This window comes from Chelonoidis abingdonii, chromosome 8, assembly GCF_003597395.2.
Source record: "Chelonoidis abingdonii isolate Lonesome George chromosome 8, CheloAbing_2.0, whole genome shotgun sequence".
NCBI lineage: Eukaryota > Metazoa > Chordata > Testudines > Testudinidae > Chelonoidis > Chelonoidis abingdonii.
This window is the reverse complement of record NC_133776.1, coordinates 83009403-83035186: the sequence shown is the minus strand read 5'-3', so window position 1 is coordinate 83035186 and position 25784 is coordinate 83009403. Positions and strand designations below refer to the sequence as shown.

General features: G+C 44.0%; 1 protein-coding gene across 2 annotated transcripts; it reads left to right on the top strand.

Annotated features, from left to right (window-relative positions):
* Positions 1-6272: 6272 nt before the first annotated feature.
* On the top strand, positions 6273-21245 carry LOC116816582 (voltage-gated potassium channel KCNC1-like). 2 transcript variants are annotated; one of them, XM_032765919.2, is made up of 4 exons: positions 6273-6358; positions 12025-12069; positions 14084-14635; positions 16662-21245. In XM_032765919.2, the coding sequence occupies exons 3-4, from the start codon at positions 14144-14146 to the stop codon at positions 17463-17465; spliced, it is 1296 nt and encodes a 431-aa protein (XP_032621810.1). In that variant the 5' UTR covers positions 6273-6358; positions 12025-12069; positions 14084-14143; the 3' UTR covers positions 17466-21245. The 2 variants fall into 2 exon arrangements, with proteins under 2 accessions (XP_032621810.1, XP_032621809.1); XM_032765918.2 differs by lacking the exon at positions 6273-6358 and having other exon boundaries at positions 12003-12069.
* The last annotated feature ends 4539 nt before the right edge of the window (positions 21246-25784 follow it).

The window sequence follows — 25784 nt, the reverse complement described above, 5'->3', positions numbered from 1 at the left end:
ATAGCTGAACAACAAGTAATTGGGGATGATATTGCTTGCACCCCCTGGTTTGTACTTTAAGCCTAATTTTAATGGTGGTTCAAATGATTACCACCACTATCGTCTTGGAAATGTGCAGGTGGGTAATAAAGTTGAAAAAGAAATCACAGAAAGACAGGAATATAATGCAAATGAAACAAATGCTGATATAAAAAGAACGACAGAAGCAGGGGAATGTAGCTAAGGCGTGGCCCAAAATGAGTAATTAGCACCTGGAGGGAAGTCTCATTTTTTGGAAGATAGGGTTAAGGAAGAAAATAAATTATTAGGTTGAAAACGGAATGTGCTAAATTAAGATAAGTAAATAGGTCAGTAGGCCAAGAAGACAGAATGTCTGCACCAACTAAGATAAGAGGGAAAACAGAGAACTATTTACGATGAAATAGATAATAAAGGACAAAGAATGTAGAGATGAGGTAAAGAGCAAGTTGAATCAGAGTCAGTGCATGGATGTATAGTAAAGGCAATGTGCAATGTATATAAAAGGAGAAGGTTTCTGTGTAATTTTGGAGCTGTAATCTACCCTGCATCCACCCCCCTACATTTGACTGTGACCAACTCAGTGTAGCACTGCTGTATGTAACTTGCTATTTGCATAAACAATTTTTCTGTTAATACAAGTCATGGGGTCAGTGATACAGCATTCTAATTAAGGCACATGTTATTCAGAACAATTTTGTTTAGTGTCAAATTACAAATATGGAATCCTGACAACAATATTTGATAAACTGGTTACTGTCCATTCAGTAGGTTATCTGGAAAACAGCATCTACCGGGAACAACCAAATCTACCTCAACTACTGGCGTGTTACAAACCTAAAGAGCACCACACCCAGCTTGTTATGTCAGGAATGTTGCAACTCCAGTGTGTGGCCACAATAATTCAGGCCAATCTAATGGACTGAGAAACTAGTTGGTCTTGTCTCCTGCCCAGCAAAGCTTACTAGATGGTGACAACCAACAGTAAGGGCAACCCATAACATGGATGGGACAGTACTGTGTAGTAACTAATTACAAGAAATTTATATATGAGGGGCTTACTTGTAATGTCACTATTTCAAATGTCTGTTTAGGTAATAAAGGTAATAATTGGAGATATACCTATCTCCTAGAACTGGAAGGGACCTTATAAGGTCATTGCATCCAGCCCCCTGCCTTCACTACCAGGACCAATGTTTGCCCCAGATCCCTAAGTGGCCCCCTGAAGGCTTGAACCCTGGGTTTAGCAGGCCAATGCTCAAGCCACTGAGCTATCCCTCCCCTCATGGACTTTGAGCTGTGAAATATATTGTAATAGTGCCTATTCCAATTTTTTAAAATGGGACTAAGAACAATTGGAAAAAGGAAATTGTCCACAGGTTGTAAGAGGGAATGTGCAGACCACTGGACATGTGGGGCATGAATGTAAGAATGGGTAAAGCAAAATGACCAAGAAATCATGTTTAGCCCACTGCGTCATTTTCAGTCCATACATTTTGCTTTTCTGGAATATTGGGTAAACATCCTCCCCATAAAAGACAAAAAGCGGGGGAATGTAGTAGATAAGAGTCTGGAGCACTATGCCTGGTGCAAGATTTGAGGCCTGAACCGGAGGCTGTGAACCAAAGTCAGGGCATGTAGCAAAGTAGATGCTTACAAGTTCATTATCCAGTACATGAACTTGGCAAAGTTGTTGCTAGTTTATTAGCTATTTACATAAATATATTTTAGCTAATACAGATGCATTCCAATCTAATACAAGATAAGATGGTTTGACAAAATAATGAATAGGAATGTTTTGTCCAAGATACCAGGAACAAAGGGAGGTAACAAACAGATGTCATGAAATACATAAGGGGGTGTTTAACTTGTGTTTTCTTGTTGTTTGTTTCGGCCTATAAGTGTCATAGTACTTTGCCTTAACCCTTTGTCCAGTTGAGGAGAGCCGCTAACTGAGCTGAGTCCATTTCAATGAGCATACATACGTTAGTGCAACTGTAGACATTGATCCAGGGAGCTAGTACTGTGCATCATTGACAATAAACCTGGCTGAGTGCCTTCACCACCGAACCGTGTTTATGGTCTTCCTTTATTAATAATCTCAAGGTCTGCTGGACTAACCTGCTGCACTGTCTACTAATAATAATGAAGCTTTAAGGACAGAAGCAATGAGCAGCCACCTTAACTGTGTGTTATTGCAGTTTGGGTGCTCTTTAGCTTGTTATTTAGGATTTGTGTTTTATAACATCAATAAGAGAGTTGTTAGCTTGTTATTGTATTAGGAATGTTGTTTGCACCAATCAAGAGTGCTTTGTTTTGAAAAAGATACCTGTTAGTCATTCATCAGAGGGCTGTATCCGTATCCTCTAATATTTTCTTGGGCACACTGGAGACCCATACCTGATGGGAAAAGATTGGGTTTGAGGGAGCCTTTGGTAAGCTTGGCAGAGGACACTAGGTGAGCTACTCGGGGTGGGGGGGTATCTAAATTCTGTTTTCTGGGGTAATGGTGGGGGGGGGGGCAATTGATCACACTTAGATGCTTGGCTGATCATGCCCACTTGGAGTGGAAAGATGCTGCAAAGCTCCCTGGACTGAATAGGGAATATTGGATTTTTTTTTTCAAGAGTAGGGAGTGTCATTAATTAATTAATTCTCAATTTGAATTCAGGGCTGAAACCTGGTATTAAAAGGCTCAACCCTTAATCAACCAATGTAGGGGATATTACCTGTTTTCATAGATTCTAATGCCAGAAGAGATGATTGTGATCCTCTGGACTAAATTCCTGTATAACACAGGCCATAGAAATCCTCAAAATAATTCCTCTTTGAACTAGTGTAATTTTTTTTTTTTTTTGGTAATTTAAACATCCAATCTTGATTTATAAATGGCCAGTGATGGAGAATTTACCACACAAAAAAAAATTACCTGAGTAAATGTTCCCGATGGTTAATTACTCTCACTGTTAAAAATGTACACCATCTTTCCAGTATGAATCTGTCTAGCTTCAACTTCCATCCATGGGATCTTGTTATACCTTTAGCGGCTACATTGGAGAGCTCATTATCAAATATTTGTTCCCATGTAGTAAGTGCTTAATACGTCTGCCTTTTCTGCTTTGTCACTGACATTATGTTTGAACATGATGATAATGTGGCAGACTGAGCCTATGGTGGCTCGAGAGAGGCCAAGAGGGGGTTGTGCATAGATTGGGAAAAAGAGACTGACCTCTTAGCAGAGCAGAGTGAGTGGGGTGGATCAGGTAGGGGGTTGGAGGGGCCAGCAAGACACTATTGTGGTTTGCTGAGGAGTTTGGTAATTAAGGGTTTTCTGGAAGAAGACCAGGGAGCAGAACAAAGGGGTTCTGTGTGCATTAGACAGTAGGAGAGAGATTGGCCATCAGGGCCCATCTCTCACATACTTACGTACATGTCAGGCATAGTCTTTTTTTATAGTATTGCGTCTGGCATGGGCCTCACAGCCTCTCTTCATGTATCTGATGGTCCTCATGGAGCTGAAAGAATTTAGCAGAAACACAACCCTACAAGGGAAATAATTTATAGAAATCAGTCAGGTAAAATGGTATGAACTGAAATAGGTTATATGCAGTGAAAATCCTGGCCAGATACAGCAAAGGGAGTTACTCCCAGCAGTAAGGCCACCCTTTCCCATTTGGATTATTAGAAAAATAACAACCTCGTCGTAGAGAGACTGAATGAATTAGGCTTAATCTAAATAAATGGTCCCTGAAAGCTGGAGGAGACAGCTAGCTCTAGTGCTGTCTGCTGCTAGAGAAACTCCACCCCACAAAGCTCTCCAGCATTGTATCGCACAATACACATTATAATATTGAAATAAACTTTGCTAGTGAAACATGCCCTGAGAGAGGGACGCTGTGCCTCGCAATTACTGGTTTTATAAAAATCCTTTCACTGGTATTTCATATGCTGCGGACATATTATCTAGTGAGGTCCTTGGCAGACTTAATTTATACACCACCATCTTATGAGGATCTCAGTGTGATTTATCCCCCTCACTAGATGGTTAATGGCTGCTGCTTACAGAATCAGAGAAGTTAAGTCCTATAAGAGTTCATCTACTCCATCCCTAGAATGCTCCACTTATTCCGTGGCTGAGAAGTTGGCTGCAAAATGCACCCATCATTATGGAATTGTGCAGAAGAATATTAGTTTTAAAAGGTAAATCCCTAGCCCCTATAAGTGTGAAAAAAATCACCCCCATGTGACTCAAGTGTAAATGCAGTACAGTCTGCCTGAGTCTGCAGTCAGCCTGAAAGAATAGCTCTGAAAAGTGTAAGTGCCTCTTTTCGTCTCAATAAATTGTTAACTCTGGATCCTGCTGGTTCCTGCTGATCACTTTAGCAGAGACATCCAGCTGATGATGTGTTTATTATACATTCCCATACAACTGGATGCTGTGAAGCACAACAATACCCTAGCCAGACTTCAAACCTCTGGCTCTGTAGAAGGAATTTAGAGAATGGAGACAAATGATTGGAGGCCTATAGAGACTTCTATATGAAGAAAGACTTAAGAGACTGGGATTATTTAATTTGGAGAGGAGTGTGATATTAAAAAACACCTAAATGGATTATGTACCTCCATTGACTTCTGTTGAGGTTCAATGGGAATTAGGTGCCTAATTCACTTATGCACTGTTGGAAGTCCCACCTGAGATGACATGACAGAAGTATGCAAAATATGAACAGTGTGGGGAATTTAAACTCGGCACTATTTGCTCTAATGGGATATTCAGTGACACTTAAAGGAATACATTCAAAACTGTTAAAATGAAAGTACTTTTGCAAAGCACAGAGCCCTGGGTACAGTGACAGATTTGGACTTTACAGTGAACTATGTGTCTTGTTATTTATCTCCTTCAGAGGCTGAATATCATTTATAGGAGCTCTTTTATACTGAGATGCAGAGTGGCCATCCTGGAAACGTTTATCTCCCTGCTCAGGAAGGTCCATTAAGTGATGGAATTGAGCTTGTCAGAGATTCACATGGCCAGAAAGGAATCCAGCAACATGAAGGGATCCATTTCTGTGAGCCTCCTGAGGTAATTACTAATGCCACAGCTCCTTTGCCATCACCTGGCATTGCTCCTTGCCCCTATTGTAGCCCAGGTCCTGCATCACTTCTGCAATGTTCACATAGATATCTTCATTCCTGTAGTTACTCTACATCTGGCATTGCACTGCCCCTTCTCTCCAGAGGCAGTTGAGATCCAGAATTTCCTTCATGGTCCATGCAGCAACACATGATTTAGCTGGGGATCTATCTTTGTGCAGATCCATACCAATCTGCTCACAGAGGTGGTCTAGGAGGTGTGCTCGCACAGGAGGGCTATCAGGAAAAGAAGCATTTCCAAAGTATTCTGGGAATTTTAAAAAGAGTGTGGGGTGAGCTTCTGGTCACAGTGCCCCCTGGGCAGTGAAGTTCAAAACAGTGACTAGAGCAGTTACTGCTGAGGGAAGTGGGGCATAGTGAGACTGTTGCTGATGGACTGTTTTTTACTAAAATAGGTAACAGTGTCCACGCTGGTATTTTGCCAGCAGAAGTATGTTGCCTATGGACTTGCGTAATTTGGGATTTCACCAACAGAATCAATTTTGAGTGAGGATGTATGCAAACCTGTAGTGACAAAAGGAGACTTCAGCTAACAAAACTTTGTCGTGCAGACCAGGCATAAGAGATCAAGTGGATGGAGAATATATTTCTGTTTTGCTGAACACATAGAGGTGTCCTCATCATTGTATTTCATCCATGTGCTTTAGTTCAACTAGGCTCATTTATGTGTAATTTTTATCTTGAGCACAATTTTGTACATAGTAATAGAACAGTTCCAAGTGTCTGTGGTCTAGTGAGTCATGCCTGGAGTTAAGAGACTAGGAAGTCCTGAATTCTAATCACAGCTCTGATGCTGGCTTATCAGTTCACCTCTCCCTGTTTTGGTTTCTTTTCCCATTTTAAAAATTGGTGAAGTTTAAAGATATTGTAGAATAAGAGGAACCCATATGGCCTCCAAAACCTACGTCCTCAAGTTTGATAGGGAGAAAATGATGGAGACTGAATGATTCTTGACGCCTTGCAGTTATTCATATTAATTGGATTTTGATCACCAATTAACAGTTTGATGTCCTCAGATACCATTTCTCTCTCATTGTGGAAACCATGCCTGTTTCATCTTGTCTTGCAGACAGCAGTGGAAGTTCACCCTCTTCCAGAGTATCAACTGTCTGCAGTGAATTCAGCTGAAGTAATGCTCCACAGCATCACCTGGGATTATGATTTGCAGTGTATCTGGAAGTGCCTTGTATGTGATTCTTGTCATCTTAGTATTGAACAGTGATTTGAGGGTTGGTAGCATGAAGTGTACTATAGTTCCAACGCACTTTCAGGCTTTAGGGTGAAGCTAATAGAGTGTAATCCTCTTTCTCCTTCATAGGACCTTTCTAATTCCATATACAAAGAGCCATAGGGATTATTCCATATGGCCTTATCAAGAACACACGGAATCTAAGATTTGAGCTGGCTAAACTTCTAGATGGACTATTATAAGGCAATATGGAGTGTACAATGTATTCAAACGAGGAAACAGCTTTACTGTTGCCATCTTTCAGTTACTTTTCAAGTCACCTTAATACCCCCTGTGACAAAGTTCCTCCTCTGCCTTGGTGGGTCCTGCACTTACTGGCAGATTTGCTCACCTCAGTGATCTTCCCCACAGTCTGGATCAGCTCCTCCTGTGTCTGATCAGGAGTGAGGTTTGGGGGGAACCTGGGCCCGCCCTCTACTCCGGGTTCCAGACCAGGGCCCTGTGGATTGCAGCTGTCTATAGTGCCTCTTGTAACAGCTGCATGACAGCTACAACTCCCTTGGCTACTTCCCCATGGCCTCCTCCAAACACCTTCTTTATCCTCACCATAGGTCCTTCCTCCTGGTGTCTGATAACACTTATACTCCTTAGTCCTCCAGCAGCATACCCTTACCCTTACCGTTACCGTTACCCTCTCCCTCTCCCTCTCCCTCTCAGCTCCTCACACGCACTTCCTTTCCTGTGGCTCCTCCCCACCTGACTGGAGTGAGCTCTTTTTTAAAGCAAGGTGCCCTGATTAGCCTGCCTTGATTGGCTGCAGGTGTTCTAATCAGCCTGTCTGCCTTAATTGGTTCTAGCAGGTTCCTGATTACTCTAGTGCAGCTCCTGCTCTGGTCACTCAGGGAACAGAAAACTACTCATCCAGTGACCGGTATATTTGCCCTCTACCAGACTCCTGTACCACACTGGTCTGGGAATGTCACACCACCTTTGAAGAACGGTTTGTTTGCTGGTGCCTGGCAGATGATTTATGCACTATGCATGTGTAACAGGATGGTCTGTCCTTTTAAGGGCCTGGGGCCACCAGCCAGCCCTGTTTGAGTATCAGACCCAGCTAGTAAGGGGTTTGGTGAGCCCTATTAAGGGCTGAGAGAGTTCACCTGGAGGGAGATGGGTTTCCGCAGTAGGTCCAAAAGCAGGAACTGGATGGGAAGGGTATGTTCTCCTTTCAGCCCTGAAAGTGGCAAGGGGAAACAAATGATGTTTTTCCTATGTTTTATGTTTCAAGACTAAAACTGCCCTGAGGGAAGATCCTGAAAGAGATCTGGGCATAGAGCTGAGATTTTCCTGTGCCTTCAGTGTCCCTATGACCTATATTCAGGAGGGATGAATCCCCACATTCAGGAGAGGGGATGTGGCTTGAGCTCTAACTCTGGAATGTGTGCCACACAAAGGGTTTCACTTTTGGAAATAAAGACTTCGGTTGTTGTGTGTTCTGTAAATGGTTGATATCCTAACACCAATAAACCTAGTCCTGCCTGTTGTCCTAACAACTACATCACTCTCTGGCAGCAGTGACTGAGAACGTCCCCTCTTTCTTCTTCTCACTACAAAGCAGTTAGGTCACTGTGTTCTAAAGCACTTAGGATTTCTCATCTGTTCCTCTTTTATTCTTTTAAGTGAATTAAGTACTGGTGAAAAGTACCAGTGTGAAAGCCCCAGAGACTCCAGTCTCTCTCTTTATCTTCAGAAGAGGAACAATATAAGCATCAGTTGTGCAAGCTCCCTCTAGCAATGTGCCTCTTCCTTGGTGTGGAGGGACTGCTTCTAGGGGTGAGTACGGAGTTCAGTCTCTGGCTGTTTTGCTCCTTAGCTTCTCTACTAAGAACAAGGAAATCTGTTGTTGCCAGTTGTGATTGTTGTTTCTATGATGCGGACCCTTGTTGCTTAGGAACTGGATGGATACCCCTAACTCATTTCAAACAGACAAATGACTTTCAGGGTCACATTCTTTCCTGTGCTGAAGGCTGGAGGAGGTGTCAGGGGCCAGTGATGGCTCCCTCATCTCAGGCAGTCCTGGGGTGCATTAGAGCAGCCTAAGAGGGATGTTCTAACTTAGGCCAGCAGGTTATCATCAACAGTGGCCAGACTGGTAGGAGAGAATATATCCTCAGTTGCTACTGACTTGAAATGGAGGTGAACTGGTGAACTGCTTTGTATCCCTAGTGGCTGTTTCCTGCCAGCCTTTCAGGACCCTGGCATATTTTATACTAATTTAGTATTCTTGGGCACCATTTATATTTAATAAACTGCTAATCATCTCCACCTGCAACTCATAAAATCTTCTTTCTTTCTTTCAAGAATCTTTTGGGGAGTTTATTCTACCTTTTTCAGATTATAAATTCTTTGGTCAAGATACTTTTCCCCATTTATACTTGTGTAAATGAAAAGTAACTCCAGTAAGTAAATTAAGCCATACCAGATTTAGGCTGGTGTGACTGCGAGTATAGTTTGGCCTTTCCTATATACCTGAGTATGAACAGATGGGAAAAACATCCCAAAACATTTGTTATACACAAAAGCTGTTTTTATTAAATCGGAGAGAAAATACAGAGAAATGCTATAAAGAATCTGGTATGGGAAAACAGGAAACAATAGCTCAGATGTTGTTAGCACCTGGATCTAGTCACTGCCACTATCTTCATTTCAACTACTAGTGGATCTGAATCTGTTTTGTTATAATACTATCTTTGAAAATACAGCAAAGTTTATTACAGTAATAATGTTCCCAAAAGCTGCCAGGCCCTGGGTCTGAATAAATCTAGGTCAAAATGAAACAAGAGATTCATTACCCAAAGAAAAGTGAAATGGGGGAAGAGATTTGAAGGTCACTGCCAAGCTCCTGCAGTGCTTCATGCCGGGAAAGTAAATTCTCAGAAAATACCAGACAGAAAGAAAACTTGGAGAAGGGCCCTGTTCTCTGGAACTGGATTTGCACTTTCCATCTGTGTTTAACAATGATCAGAAAACACAGGCTTTTGTTGTATTGCTATCAAAGGGCTTTATTCAGAGCCCAGTAACAGCTTGTATCATTTTGTTTCCTATTATTTCAGTGGCTTTTCGCATCTGGAACATACCTCTGGGCTTCAGTCACTAAAACGAATGCAAAAATTTTAATGTGCTCATATGAAAATGTACTGTAGGAGGTGCTGTAACGCCTGTGAATTTAAATTTTTCCATCAAATATGAAACTAAGTAGGACCTTAGTATAGACGGGGAAAATTGAGCAGCTAACACCAGACCATAACACCTTGCAGGAACTGGAAAAAGACCTGAGGGCTGTAGATCAGCTAACACTGTTCTGCCCTGTGGCCCGGAATTGCTACTGGTGGGCCTGCCCAGAGCTTTAAGTTAAAAGGGACCATTCTGGCTTCCAGGGACCAGCAATGCTTTGCTATACCCCCTTCTACCAGCTATGTCCCTGTGCTGGATGCTTAGAAGCATGTGGCACAGGGCTATCTGTAATGGCTGCATGCCACCCTGGGAATCCTCAGCTGCCTGGCTAGTGCAGCTGTACAGCCCCTTTAGCTGCAGGAGTGGTGCATATTGGGGGACCAAAAGTAGGCCAATTAATCAGCCTGGAAAGTCCAAATACAAATACCTCTTTTCAGAAAGAGGAAAAAGGGATTGCAGAGCCCTAGGGAGCATAACTAGGTGTAGTGGGTTAAAATGAAGCAAACCAATCTTAGGTGGAATATCTGGTAGATCTTTCTCTGATGAGGTCTGAATCTGCCTCTTTGCTTGTGTAATTTAAAACTAGATCGGAGCCTTAGGGTACGTCTACACTGTAATAAAACACCTCTGACTGGACTGTGTCAGCTGACTTGGGCTTGCAGGGCTCAGGCTGCAGGGCTATAAAATTGCAGTCTAGACATTCGGGCTCAGCTGGAGCTCATGTTCTGGGACCTCATGAGGAATCTACACGGCAATTTTATAGCCTCCCCCCCCTCGCCCCCAACCTGAGATCCATGAGTCCAAGTCAGCTGTCACAGGCCATCTGTGGGTGTTTTATTGCAGTGTAGACATACCCTCTTAGGAAATAGCCTAAGGCTGGGGTGAGAAAGGTGACATGAAAAGTCCTTTTTGTCTCTAATTCCTTTGAATAATATTACAAGTAGTCGGAGAGAGAAAATCTGGAAACTGACTTTGAGGAGTAATTAAAAGACCATCTGTCAGGGTTCCCTCTTCTCTCTGAACTCTGGGGTACAGATGGGGGGACCTGCATAAAAGACCCCCTAATTTTTTTTCTACCAGCTTAGGTTAAAACTTCCACAAGGCACAAATCTTTTCCTTGACCTTGGACGGTATTGCTGCCACCACCAAGTGATTTAGGCAAAGATTCAGGAAAAGAAGCACTTGGAGTTCCTATTTCCCCAGAATATCCCCCCAAGCTCCTTCACTCCCTTTCCTTGGGAGGCTTGAGAATAATATACAAACCAATTGCCTTTAATAAAAATACAAACCTTTATTTTTAGGATACTAAAATCAATCACGTTCTTAAAAGAATAACTTTATTATAAAGAAAAAGGTAAAAGAAGCACCTCTGTAAAATCAGGATGGAAGGTAATTTTACAGGGTGATAAAAAGATTTAAAACACAGAGGATTCCCCTCTAGGCTCAACTTAAAAGTTACAAAAACAGGAATAAACCTCCCTTTTAGCATAGGGAAAATTCACAAGCTAAAACAAAAGATAATCTAATCCATTTACTTACAATTTCTGCGAATTTTAGAGGTATAATTTCAAGGTATCTTTTCAAGAGATGGGTTACCTGCTTGGTCTCTCTCTCTATCTAGAGAGAACAAAGAGGGCACAAATAAAACCTCCCCCGCACCAAAGATTTGAAAGCATCTTCTTTTCTCATTGGTCCTTCTGGTCTGGTGCCAACTAGGTTAATTGAACTGATTAACTCCTTACACATAAAATGATTCTGGACCTCTATCTGTACCTCTTGCCAGGAGAGATTTTATGTTACTGCATAAATAAAGGTTGTTACCCTTCCATTTATATTTATGACACCACCTCAAACACTCTGTCTTAAATAGTGAATTTTCTTTTAACAGTCTCAGCAGTTACATACCTAAAATCTTCCTAATATGATCAGGGATCAAAGCAAGTTAAAAATTTGCAGGTGCAAAAGTTTATTTCCTCTGCAGCTAGAAATGAATGGAAAGCCCTTTAATTGAAAGGAGGGTGACAGCTCTCTTTTTAATTTAATTTGAGTAAGGAACAGTGAGGAGAGGAATAAATTTTCCTTGCATTTATGTTGCTCAACATTCTAATTTTATATTGGGCCCAGGAAGTTTGAGCATTACATATTTTCAAAATACCACTGTTCTTTGAGGCTGTAAGAAGCACAGCGGGTGGCAGAGGAAAGAATAATCTGGCCAGGAGAACATCTGGCTTGGCAGTTGTTGACATGTTTGAGTATTATTCCTTAGAGGATGAAAAGCGATTGCTGATAGGACAGATTTGGAGGGGATTGGGGGGGTTCAACATATTTTTTGTTCGATTGGTTGGTGTTGTTTTCTAGCATCCATGAGCCTAAGCTTGGAGTCCAGCCACCGAACATCCTGTTTTCACTGAACTTGTCTCTTCCTCTAGGCTTCTTCTCTCCTCTGGTCACAAAGCTACTGCAATAACTCCAAGGTAAGGATTTGAAATGTAGCTTTTTAGTTGATGTCTCACTTGGGATTTGCACTGTTGAGCAAGAGGCATCGAGCATCCTAAGTAGATGAATAAGAATTTAGCAAAGGCATTTAAAAATCAGCTTTTTACACAACTACTTGCTTGTAAAAGGAAGGAGAATGCTCTCGCAAAGTTCCAGTAACAGGTTTTCTGAACTCTGAGAAGGTTACTCTAACTTGCTGTGTCACTCATATCCTTGCTTCAGTATTTGAGTTTATGTGCTGCAAGCACAAAGCAGAGTGTGTATTTATGTACTATGTGGGCCCAATCCTGCTCCCATTGAACTCAATGGGAGTTTTGCCATTGACTTCACTGGAAGCTGGATCAGGCCCTCGGTGTGTGCACACGTGTGTTGAGGGCAGTCACTGTGGTAGCCAAACAGCAATTAATTTATGTTTCTAGTGAACTTGTGAGCCAGCCCCAGCGTTCTCTTACCAAGCCTTCTGGGGAAAGGGAACTGTATGGGGAAACTAGTAACATACTGTGATAGGGTCCAAGTCCTTCAGTTCTGGACTGTAGGTTCAAATCTTGATTACCAGCAGGTCACAAGTGGAAAGGCGCTCCCATTCCTTGGTACCACACAAGGGAGCTGGTGCTTCTTTGCCCAAGTGCTTTCCACAAAGAGGGAAGAAGGTGACAACTGGACCACACCATGGTATAAAGTACAAACAGGAATGAATGGGTGGGAAGCACGAATGTGAGTGGGAAGGAAAGAGAGGTCAGGTCTAGAGCAACTCTCAGTGATACAGGTCAGAACCGAGAGGTTTATCCCAGGACTGCCATAGAAGGGGGTGCAGTATATCAGAAATGACAGAGGTGTCTGTGTGTGTGATATCCATGGGTCCTTTCCAAAATGCCCCAGTTCTCTGTCATTGCCACGTGTTGTATAGTGCAGAAGACTGAGGTTGACTCATGAAATGTCTCTTGTAATGACATTAATACAGAACTGAGAAACAGCTTCCACACATTTGGGGTCAACATACTTTAAGCTTTGGAGAATGGAGCTGATATTGGGTTATCAGTAACTGTAGATGAATCATGCTGCTCAGTGACAGAGTCCTGGGCAGCAGGGTCTGGGATTGCTATGAAGGCATCACATTCAGCCCCTGGAGAAGGGAGTGCCTCATGTTGCTCTTGAACCTCTCCCAGCTGACCCAGGTGTCGTGTTGATAGACTCCAGGAGGAAGCAGCATCCTACAGTTGGGCAGATAGTTACACCCAACATGAGTCCAGAGGGGACAAATAAAGAGGCAAAGTGGAACCTCAGAGAACATTTACCTTCCCCCTCCCAGAAAACATGGTCCAGTTGACAGTCAGGCAGTCATAGCATCTCACTTGTGACTCTCCAAATCATCAAGGTAATGTGGAGAGAGGAGAAAATCTCCCACACCCAGAAGGATAGGTGAAGTCTAAAAGACCCCCTAAAGCCCTGGGATGAAGACTGTGGTCGAAAGCTCTGCTCCTCTGGGTATTTCTCGTCCTTATGTGAGGCAGAGTTTCTGAATTCCCTCAGGAACTAAAGACCATCACAAACTTCACCACCTTGTGTTCCAAATGCAAGGTACTTTTCTTTGACTTTGCCTTCTCTAATATAAATACATGGCAACATGTATATTAAAATATTATATTATATTACATTAAAAAACCTCTTCCAAAAACAAGACACTCCACAGTATACTTTTCTCCCCTAGCGTGAAGATGAGAGAACAAACAACATGTGACAGACAGTCATGTTTCTTAATGCACTATTGGAAGGCGTCCAGATGAGTGATGCGAGCAGTTGAAGAGCTATATTGAATAGAATAGGTCAGTGGTGAGAGGAGTCAGGCACTTTCTCTAGGAAATTCCAGTGCTCAGGGAAGTTACAAAATGAGCTTTAATGGAGTGGTGTGACATTCCATGGAAAACTGCCCTGCTTCAGATTTGCAGCCTTAAGGGTTTTAATTTGCATTCTTACCCTTTTTCCCTCTTGTAGGCTTGCTAGAGATTAACAGAAGCCAATCAGAACGTGAACCCACCACTTGACACCTGAAGGATGGATGGCTCAAAAGAGAAGATCATCCTGAATGTTGGAGGAATCAGACATGAGACGTACTGCAGCACCCTCCGGACCTTCCCAGGGACCAAGCTCTGCAGCCTCACGGAGCCCAATGCCAGCACACTATACGATTATAACCCTACCACCAAAGAATTCTTCTTTGACAGGAGTGCTCAGCTCTTTGGCTACGTGTTGAGCTATTACAGGACCAAACACCTCCATTGTCCTGTAGACATCTGCAGATCAGTCTTAGAAGAAGAGCTGGCTTTCTGGGAGATAAGTGATGCACAGCTGGCACTCTGCTGTTGGCTGAAGCTGACCAATAAAGACAGCCAGCCAGAGGAATTTAATGTTTGGGATGAGAACGAACATGCTGATGACCAGTGCCTTATAGTCCAGGTGGAAAGAAGGGATTTCAGCTGGAGGGCCAGGTGGCAGCCAAAGATCTGGTCTATCTTTGAAAAGCCCTTTTCCTCTTTAAGTGCCAAGGTAATGCTTCCAGTGGAGAACCAGATAGATTCGTCAGAATGATCCTGAATCTGTTGGGGTGGAAAAAGCTTAGGAACTTGCAGCTCTAGTGCAGGGGTTCAGAGTCCTGCTTACAGCTACGGTACTTGAATAATTAAATAAAACATCCCAGAATAACAACTTGATTCACCAATATTTTTAGTGTGCAGTTCAGCTTGCTCTGTTTTGGGTAGGTGATGCTGCTAGTAGTTACACAGAAGTATTTGCCTTGGTATTCCAGGGGAATTTGTGAATCCTCGAGGTTTCATGAGTTTTAGCACTAATGATTATTCATTTGAAAATTCATAGTAGAAATGAGCTATTTACTATGAGTTTTATTTTTATATTATAAAATTTTACTAATCCCACTTGGGAGCTGACACCAGACCATATGACTTAGATGACCCCCTTCCTCATTCAACATGACTAATAAACAATTGAATGATAATTTCATAAACAAGCTACAGCAGTGGTGGGCAACCTGCATCCCATCAGGGTATGCTGATTGCGGGCAGTGAGACATGTTGCTGACATTGACCGTCCGCAGGCATGCCCCCCCACAGCTCCCAGTAGCCACAGTTCACCGTTCCTGGCCAATCGGAGCTGCAGGAAGCAGTGAACTGTAGCTACTGGGAGCTGCCGGTGGGTGTGCCTGTGGACAGCCAACATCAGCAATATGTCTCGCAGCCCACAATCAGCTTAGCCTGTTGGGCCGCATACAGCCTGCAGGCCACAGGTTTACCCACCACTGACCCATAGGCTCTAAATCAGGGTTTCTCAAACAGGGCCCGTGCCGCTTCCAGCAGCCCCCATTGGCCCGGAGCAGCGATCCATGGCCAGTGGGAGCCACGATCGGCTGGACCTGCGGATGGGGCAAGTAAACACACTGACTCGGCCCGCCGGGGCTTTTCCTACACAAGTGGCAACCCCTGTTTGAGAAACCCTGCTCTACATTATTCCTCCAAAGCATCTGGCAAATATTTTTGAAAATAAGGATCAGTTCATGAAAGGTTCTCTAACCAGAAACAGGATAAATGTGCAATTAATATAGGCTCTGGTTCTGACCTCACTCCAGTTTTACAGCTGACTCCACTGACTTCATTAAAATTACTCCTGATTTACACCATTGTAAATCTGTTATTTGTAAAGGAGAGTTTGACCAGCTTTAGACTTACTATCTACCTGTTATTAAACAATACAAGGCATATAATTTGGAAGCCTGCAAAGTCAGTTAAGAGTCTGTGGCTCAAAATCAACCATTCTTCTTTACCTGTGCTCTCTACCAGGTCACCTGCTTTTCTAAACATCAGCACGGAATTTAAACCAGTTAATGGCTGAGCTAATGCTAAACACTTATGCCAGGGCTTTAATAACACCCAGGTGATTTCTGCTTGTGCTATCAGGGAAAAAAAAGTGCCAACTCTTCAGTTCATTTAATTTTCTGTAATTAAAATGCTGTTGTGTCTCCGTACTAGTGCTGGGCCCTGACTATGGCCCTTTGCTGTGCCCCACTGCTCTGCATGCTAGGGCTGCGCATTTGCTACTGTGCTGTGTATAGTTAAATAGTTATTTAGCACATTTCATTAATTCCTCTCCTCTCAGAACAGGCACTTGGGGCAGCAAGTTTGGAGAAGGCAGAGGACATTTTCCAGTCTATCTAGAACAGCTGAGTCACTTGAGCCGCACTTCGTGCTAGGGCAATCTCAGTGAATCTGTCCATGTTGCTCTAGCTGTCAGATGTCTCCCCTTCCCTACAAGTCCAGATGCTAATAGTTCACATTATTTTCCTTGACCCAAATCCCTCTCTTGGCCTTGGACAGGTAAGGATGGAAAAGAAAAAGAAACCTTCACTGTGTGAATCCATTCCTAGATGGAAATTGGGTAAAAGTGAGTCTAGGAGAAGGTAATGTTTGAAGCTGAGAATCCTGGATGTGAAGTGAGGCTTTGAAGTTTTGTGATATCCTCACACTGACCTGATCCTATGTTTGACCTTTCTGTCCCTCTCCAGTGCCTGGCAATTATTTCTCTGCTGTTCACCATTGGAATCGTCATCATATTCTGTGAGGAGACGAAGGCACAATACGAGTACTCTGCCGCTAACTTGACCATTTTCGGCCATTCCAATGTGATGCACAGCATCAATGAGCCTTATTATCACCAGACCCCTTACCTGCTCCACCTGGAACTGTTCTGTGTCCTCTGGTTCACTTTTGAGTTTTCCATGCGATTTTTCTTCTGTCCAGACAAAAAGAAATTCCTCAGGAATCCTCTGAATGTGGCTGATTTCCTCTCCCTCTTCCCAGTTTATATTGAACTCTTCACCGCCGAGCAGATTCAGAAAATGCCTGACCTAGCGCTTTGGCTGGGTTTTGTCCGCGTAGTCTACCTCTTCAAACTCCTGAAGATATTCAAGCTAATAGAGACCCCTCTGATCCTGAGAGTCCTGTCCTACACGCTCAAGTCCATCATCCGAGAGATCTGCTTCCTGCTGATGATCCTGACCTTTGAAACCCTCTTCTTTGGTTCTCTCTTTTTCTATGGCGAGTTGCTGGGTATTCATTCTTCTTACCGGGCAGATTTGCACTTCACAGACATTAACATTTGCTTCTGGTGGGCTCTGATCACGCTAACCACTGTGGGCTATGGTGACATTATCCCTCTCACCATCTTTGGCCAGATGATGGCAGCCTTTGCTGCAATATTTGGCATGTTAACTATTATCATTCCAATCCCCATTTTCCTGGTCAAGTTTAAAGGCTATTATGCCACTGCCATAACCAAACAGAAGCTGAAAATGAGCAAAAAGCAATAATGCGATTGACTTCAGACCATTGCTGCCTTGGGGCACTTCAGAATTAATTCCAGTGTGGTTTGTTTCCACCACTTGTGGGAAGAGCACATGCTCCTATGAAAAGTCCATGCCACATTCATTTAAGACTGCCTCCTTGCTCCTTCGGTATGTTTCAGATCAATGTCAGGTACCCAGATCTAAGTTATAGCTTTCTATTTTAGCGGCTAATGCTCTTTGTGGCCTATCCCTATATCACATAGCACTATACTGACACTCAGCGTGACCCAACTAGCACTGAAATCTCACTTATCCCTCGTCAGAACAAGATGAGAAATTCACTGTGGACAGTTTCATCAACACACAAGATGTTGTTGTTTTTTTCCACTAGCAGGAAAAAGCAATGCTGTTCACTGTGCAAAGCTATGAGAAGAGATTCCCAGAGACGGCAGGGATGAAGGGCTGCACTGAAGTATAGACCAAGAATCTGCAACGTGCTAAATGCTCTCAACCCCAGTGATGCCAGTTCAAAGTGGGGCCTAACTAGGGTGACCAGACAGCAAATGTGAAAAATTAGGACAGAGGGTGGGGGGTAATCAGAGTCTATATAAGAAAAAGACCCAAAAATCAGGACATCTGGTCACCCTAGGCCTAACAGCAAAATGTATAAGGTGCACTCCCTGGCAACAGTCTTCTGCACGCTCTCTGGGCCGGATAATCAGCTGGTGTAAATCAGTGCAGCTCCATTGACTTCAAAGAAGCTTTGCTGATTTACCCCATCTGAGGATATGGGTCTGTGTGCCTCACAGGGACAATCACACCTTCATTTTCATAGATACATTTTTATATAGAGAAATGTGTAGCTAAAATCTAAGGGTCAGATCTTGTCCCTAGCATCTACCCCCAGAGGGGAATCTTCCACATGTCAGGTCTCACCGTGCATGGAATGGGGAGAGTCAGCTATCTCAATGGCACTGGACCCCACCGAGAGGTTTTTACTGAATCCTGGTGTTGGGAAGGGGGTGAAGATTGTGTGGACAGTGAGGCAGCCTGGATTAGGCTGTGGCAGGCTGGGAGGAGAAGAGACATGTATGGATGCACATTATCTTCCCATCAGCCCTGTTACCCATGGTGGGGAACCTTCCACCTTTAAGAAGGGACCTGGGACAGCTGCAGCTAGAGGAAGTCCTTATAGTACTTTTTCACAGAAGTCCATTGGCACAGGATGTGTGTGTGGAAACGCAGATGGCAGGGAATCCATAAAACTGGATGCTGACACACAGCTCCTTCTAGGCAGGGTCATACTCCCCCATGGAACAGTACCTTCCCCACATGAGTTTGACTGGGCGGGGAGCAATCTGGCCATAAGAAATTCTGCCCTGTCTTCTCATATTTTATTGAAGAAGCAAAGGATGTGGTATATTTTGTCTGATTTGCCTGCACATAGAAGCCAGTGTAAACTAGTGAACAGATCTAAAATCTGTAGTTCTTATAGTCAATATTTTTAGTGATTTTTTTTTCACTTGGCCTGATTCTGATCCTCACATACCCCACTGCCAATCTGGAGTAAATACTCTGAAGTGAGGGAGTTACATTAGTGGGGTAGGAAAAAAGAGAGTGGGAGGTCAGAATCAGGCCCACTAAGTTGGTGATGCATTCAGTGTGCAATAAGGGACCCCTTGGACTGCAGCCAGAGGCTCCATATCCTAGTGGAACGATTTCAGAGTAGCAGCCGTGTTAGTCTGTATCCGCAAAAAGAACAGGAGTACTTGTGGCACCTTAGAGACTAACACATTTATTTGAGCGTAAGCTTTCGTGGGTTACAGCCCACTTCATCAGATGCATCGAATGGAACGTATAGTAAGAAGATATATATACGTATAGAGAACATAAAAAGGTGGAAGTTGCCATATCAACTCTAAGAGGCTAATTAATTAAGATGAGCTATTATCAGCAGGAGAAAAAAAACTTTTGTAGTGATAATCAGGATGGCCCATTTCAGACAGTTGACAAGAAGGTGTGAGGATACTTAATGTGGGGAAATAGATTCAGTTTGTGTAGTGGCCGAGCTGCTCCCAGTCTCTATTCAAGCCCAAATTAATGGTATCTAGTTTGCAAATTAATTCCAGTTCAGCAGTTTCTTGTTGGAGTCTGTTTTTGAAGCTTTTCTGTTGCAAAATTGCCACCTTTAAGTCTGTTACGGTTTTTGAATGTTAGGATTCCTGATATCAGATTTGTGTCCATTTATTCTTTTGAGTAGAGACTGTCCAGTTTGGCCAATGTACATAGCTCATCTTAATTAATTAGCTTCTTAGAGTTGGTATGGCAACTTCCACCTTTTCGTGTTCTCTGTATGTATATATATCTTCTTACTGTATGTTGCATTCGATACATCCGATGAAGTGGGCTGTAGCCACGAAAGCTGATGCTCAAATAAATTTGTTAGTCTCTAAGGTGCCACAAGTACTCCTCTTCTTTCTAGTGGAAAGAGTTTGTTTGAAATTGCAAAAGCAATCCGTTCTAATCCACTGGTGGGGCTGGGTTTTTATGAGAAATCCTCTGTAACTTTTAGTGTCCCTGGATGAAATCCTGGCTTTACTGAAATCAATGGAAAATTTTTATTGACTTCAATAGGATCAGGATTTAACTTCCCATGTCAAATGGATCAACACGTGCAGGGCCGGTGCAAGGAAGTTTCGCGCCCTAGGTGAAACTTCCACCTTGCACCACCCCGCGCCCCACCTAGCAGAGACCACCACCACTCCCGCCCAGGGAGCCCTCCTACCACAGCAGCAACCTCCCCCACTGCAGCAGCTAGCCCTGCCTGGGGAGACTCTTCCCCTTCCCCACCCCGCAGCAGCTAACCCCGCCTGGGGATACTCCCTCCCCCTTCCGCAGCAGCTAACCCTGCCTGGGGAGCCCGCCCCAGCTCACCTCAGCTCCGCCTCCTCCACTGAGCATGCTGGTGCCATTCTAATTCTCCTCCCCTCCCAGGCTTGCCATGCCGATTGGAGGAGACTTAGAGCGGGGGCCGTGTGCTCAGCGGAGGAAGCAGAGTGGAGGTGAGCTGGGGTGGGGAGCAGTTCCCCTGTGCCCCCCCCCTCATTACTGCGGGCAGCCCTCCCTGCCCCAGCTCACCTCCACTCCACCTCCTTGCCTGAGTGGGCTTTTAGGCACCCACAACCACTAGGTGCCCTAGGCGGCTGCCTAGTTTGCCTAAATGGTTGCACCAGCCCTGAACACGTGTTCAGTATCTCATGATTTTTACATATCAAAGGGGTAGCCGTGTTAGTCTGGATCTGTAAAAGCAGCAAAGAGTCCTGTGGCATCTTATAGACTAACAGCCATATGGAAGCATGAGGTTTCGTGGGTGAATACATGCATCCAATGAAGTGGGTATTCACCCACGAAAGCTCATGATTTTTATGTAACCAGAAGAGCTCTGCTTTTAATAAAAATAACTAAACGCACTATTCTTTCAAGAAACAAAACATAAACAGTATTAAATATAATGTTCATTACATTTTATCTGTCTATAGATATTGTTATAAACTAGAAGATTAAACTTATAATTTTGTAATCTTTATATGCCTTCTATTCCTAATTTTTTTTCCTTATAATATCCAATACTGTATGCTTCTGTTGAGGTAAAGAAACAAGATCAGATGCTGTGGCTATTTCAACTAAGATGGGAAAAAATTATGTTGCTTAGTGGAAGAAAAACATGTCTTCTATACTATTACATCTATGAATTTAAATCCTATTAAGACTGTACCTTTATTAAAATTTCTATTAATGTATGTCCATCAGTGTGATTATGTTGCAAAGGGCATGAGTTTAAAGGCTGCTTTACTTTTATTAAAACTTTTATTTGCTTTTTTTTTGCATTAATGCAATTAAAAAGGAATTAATTCTCTCTAAAGAAGAAAAGATTTGCTTCAAAAAATTTTGCATATTAAAAAAACACCAAGTGAGAAACAGTAGCCCAGACACATAAAATTTAAGGTCAGATTCTCTCCTGCATCCCAATTCTGCTTGGCATGGGGGCGAGAAGAGCCATCAGGGCAATATTATAGCAATCTGAACCTCTGTATGTGGCTGGTGTTAGTTAGAATAGCCTTGGTGTAACAGGGTGGTCTGCCCCTTTAAGGGCCTGGGGCCAGTCAGCCCTTTTTGATTATCAAAACCATCTGGAAAAGCATCAGGTGAACACTATGAAGAGCTGAGAGAGCTCAGTTGGTGAGATCTGCAGGAGGGAGATGAGGTCTTGCAATTAGTGCTGAAGCAGTGAGATTGACAGAAAGGGGAAAGTAGGGTAGTCTCATCTCCTTCCAGCACTGAAAGAGGTAAGGGGAAAAGCATCTGCAAGCTGGAGTCTGTGGTGGGCAGAGGAACAGCTTTGTTCTGGTGTTTTTAGTTTAAGAATAAAACTATGCTCTGAAGGAAGGATCTGAAAAGGCCGGGTAGTGGAATGGAGACCTTCCTGGGCTGGAGAGCCAGGCCAGCTGCCTACATGTGGGGATGTTATGGTACCACTTGTATATAGCCTTTATGTGACCTGATGCCAGATGTAAGCTGAGGGCGTGGTCCTGCTATTGTGGGGAACTTTCTTGACTTATAAACTACCCAGGTGGAATTGGCTAGTGAAAGGATCTGAGTCCTCGTTCTCACTCCTTTTAAGTGGAGGACTGCCTGACTTCAAGGACTTCCCTTCCACTCAGCTATGCAGCAGAGTCCTCTAAACCTCAACGAGGCTGGGCCCAGGATTCCTGGGAGGCTGAACCCCTAGTCTTTTTGTGGTCTCTTATGGCAGCAGCTAGCGCAGGGATCGACAACCTTTGGCACATGGCCCTCCAGGGTAAGCCCCATGGTGGGGTGGGCTGGTTTGTTTACCTGCCACGTCCGCAGGTTCGGCTGATTGCAGCTTCCACTGGCCGCGGTTTGCTGCTCCAGGCCAGTGGGGGCTGCGGGAAGCAGCACGGGCTGAGGGCTTTGCTGGCTGTAAGGGGAAAAAATGAAAAAGGATAAAGGAAACAAGTAACTCTGCTGTGGGGGCGCAGGGAAACCACAAACAGCACTCTCTGGGAGATAAGGAAAGTTAATCTGTTCCTCACAGGTCCCGGGCCCTGGCCATGCTGCAGAGATACCAGAGGTCAGATCAGACACCTGCTCTGGCAGCAGTCATGCACCCCCAGGCTCTAGGTGGCAGGCCCCTTCTTCCCAGCACAGGCCCTCCCCTGGGGTCACAACCCCCCTCCAAGTCTGGCCTACAAGACCTCTTGTCTGGTGACATCTCCCTGCGCTGGGCCCTCACTGCCCAGGGTCCAACCTCACTCTCCCCAGCTGCTCACCATGCTCGGCTCCTGTGTTACTGGTAGCACAGTGGACATCCACTCCCTAGCTCTGGGCCCACAGCTCCCTGCTGTAGCTCAATCCTGGCTCTCCATCAGCACAGTTGGCCTGGCTCCTTCATTGCCCTGTCTGCCCTGTCAATCAGGCTGATCTGGAGCTTTGGCCTCTCCCCATTGACCTCAGAACTGTCAGTATCAGGACCTTGATTTCTCATCAGCCCTTCCATTTTCTTTTGATACTGGGAGAGGCCATCCAAAAAGTCCCACTAGCTAACAGTGCCATAACGAGGGCAAGGCGAGTGAGGCACTTGTCTCGGGCACGGAAGGTGAGGGGCAGAGAAAGTCTCTCCTTCAGCAGCAATTCAGCGGCAAGTCCTTCCCTCTGAGAGGGACTGAGGGACCTGCCACCAAATTGCCACTGGTCGTTGACAAGGGAGAGGGGCAGCATGTCCGTCTCTTTGGCAGAAATTCAGTGATGGGTCTCCCAGTTCCTCTCAGAGGGAAAGACGTGCTGCTGAATTGCCGCTGAAGAATGGCAGCAATTCAGCGGCAGATCCTTCCCTCTGAGAAGAACCCGCTGCTGAAGAGCCAAACGTGCCACCTCTGTCCCTTGCCTCGGGCGCAAAAATCCCTAGTTACGGCTCTGCTAACTAAGTTTTAGTAGAGGGCCAACAGTCCCCTTACACCAGTGGTTCTCAACCAGGGATCCGCATACCACTGGGGGTACACAGAGGTCTTCGACAGGGTACATCAACTCATCTAGATATTTGCCTAGTTTTACAGTAGGCTACTTAAAAAGCACTAGTGAGTAGCGAAGTCAGTACAGACTAAAATTTCATACAGAAAATGGCTTGTTTATACTGCTGTATATATTATACACTGAAATGTAAGTATGATATTTATATTCCAATTGATTTATTTTATAACTATATGGTAAAAATGAGAAAGCAAGCAATTTTTCCGTAATAGAGTGCTGGGACACTTTTTTGTATTTTTTTTTTGTATTTTTAGGTCTGATACTGTAAGCAAGTAGTTTTTAAGTGAGCTGAAACTTTGGGGTATTCAGGACAAATCAGACTCCTCAAAGGGGTACAGTAGTCTGGAAAGGTTGCAAGTCACTGCCTTACACAGAGGAGGATCAGCACAGCGTAGTGTAGCTCAGCTATGTTCTCTGCCCAGCACTGACAAATGGTAGCGGGCAGCAGACATAGCAGCTGGCTTCACAAGAGGAGTTCCCTGCTGGCTATTCATAGCTAGAATCTGGCCACTGTGTCCCACCTGAGATTAATAGGGCCAGCGTTTGGCCCCATTACACCCATTTTAGGAGTCCAACTTAAACCTGCTGTGTAACTGTCACCACTGTTTGTTGTACACCACCGCTATACTTGGCCCCTACTTTCTAAATGTAAGGGATGATACAGAATGCTGCTACAGTACTCTTCCTTTGTGATTGGAAAGATGCTCATCTCTCCATCCTCCATCAACTTCACTGTCTTCTTATCAGTCCCCATCCCCACTTGTTTGTTTTTCTTTCCTCAGTTGCTGCACAGAGAACTGAAGGTTTCCATGATTAATGAATATTACTGACTATTAAGTCTTTGTCCAGCTGGGGGTATTCTCATACCGCATATGACAGATCCCCAGTCTGCACGGTCAGCATGACTTGGAAATCAGAGCTAGGCCTAAAAGCTGTCCCAGTCACATACTTCCAATTAGACCCAATTTTACCTCAGTCCCATGTTAATCTGGTGTTTGTTCCCTTTGTCATTGTGTCAGTAGTTTACATCAGAAACATAGTCACAAAACAGAGGCTTATAGAAAATGTTAACTAGCAATTGAGCCTGCATTTTTGCTACTCTCCCACATTTTAGGGATCTGTCACACAGCTGGGCTCAGAAAATAGTGCCCTAACCCTAACCCTTACACCTATGCTTTGGTGTAAATTAGTGTAACTCCACTGAAATTGGTGGTGCTACACCAATTTATGGCAGCTGAGAAGCAAGCCTTGTGTGCACTAAAAGCGGTAGATATTGAGAACCTCTACAGGCAGTTGGCTTTAAGCTGGCTAAATCAGATCAATATTGATGGTCTAGTTACAAGAGTGGTACATGGGAACTATCTGTCTATGGAGTGTTGTCAAGCTTTATTTAGATTTCAATTATTCATTAATTATCTCTGTAATGTAGATTGCAAACTCCGTGGGGGGAAAGAACCTCATTTCCTTAGATGTCTAATGTGCCATGCATACCAACCACACAGTATAAGCCAAATAATCACATTAACAATAATATGAAAAATGTAGAGACTCCAGTCCAGTGAATGACATAATCCACTCCAGAGAAAAGCCAAGTTACAAGGTGCTGAAGACAAAAATAATCAACTCAGCTAAATATTGGAGATGCAGTAGTAGCTCCGGGAGCTTTGTATAAAAAGTCATTGTACTGGGGGGAAATCTTCCTTTATCGTAATAATATATGTTCTGGAAAACTTTACCTCCACACCAAGTTTCCTCACATGAGGAGGGGACATCTTTGGGCTACAAATAAGGTGGGTTATTTTTAAGCTCCACGTAGTGATATTGATAGGCCAAAAAATTAACTGTGCTGAAATGGAAGGATACAAATTCTCCTATAAGGAATACTTGGGGGCAAAAATGACTTTAAAAAACTATCTATGACTGTCCCAATCCTGAGACTGCTGTTGTCCCAGGCTGGTCCCTGATCAAGCTGTTTTGATTGCTCTCAGCCCCAAGAAGCTGTTTTGCCAGCTGGGACTCAGGCCTTGGCTACACTGGCGCTTTACAGCGCTGCAACTTTCTCACTCAGGGGTGTGAAAAGCACCCCCCTAAGTGCACCAAGTTACAGCGCTGTAAAGCGCCAGTGTAAACAGTGCCTCAGCACTGGGAGCGCGGCTCCCAGCGCTGTAAACTAATCCCCTTGGGGAGGTGGAGTGCCTGCAGCACTGGGAGAGCTCTCTCCCAGCACTGGTGCCG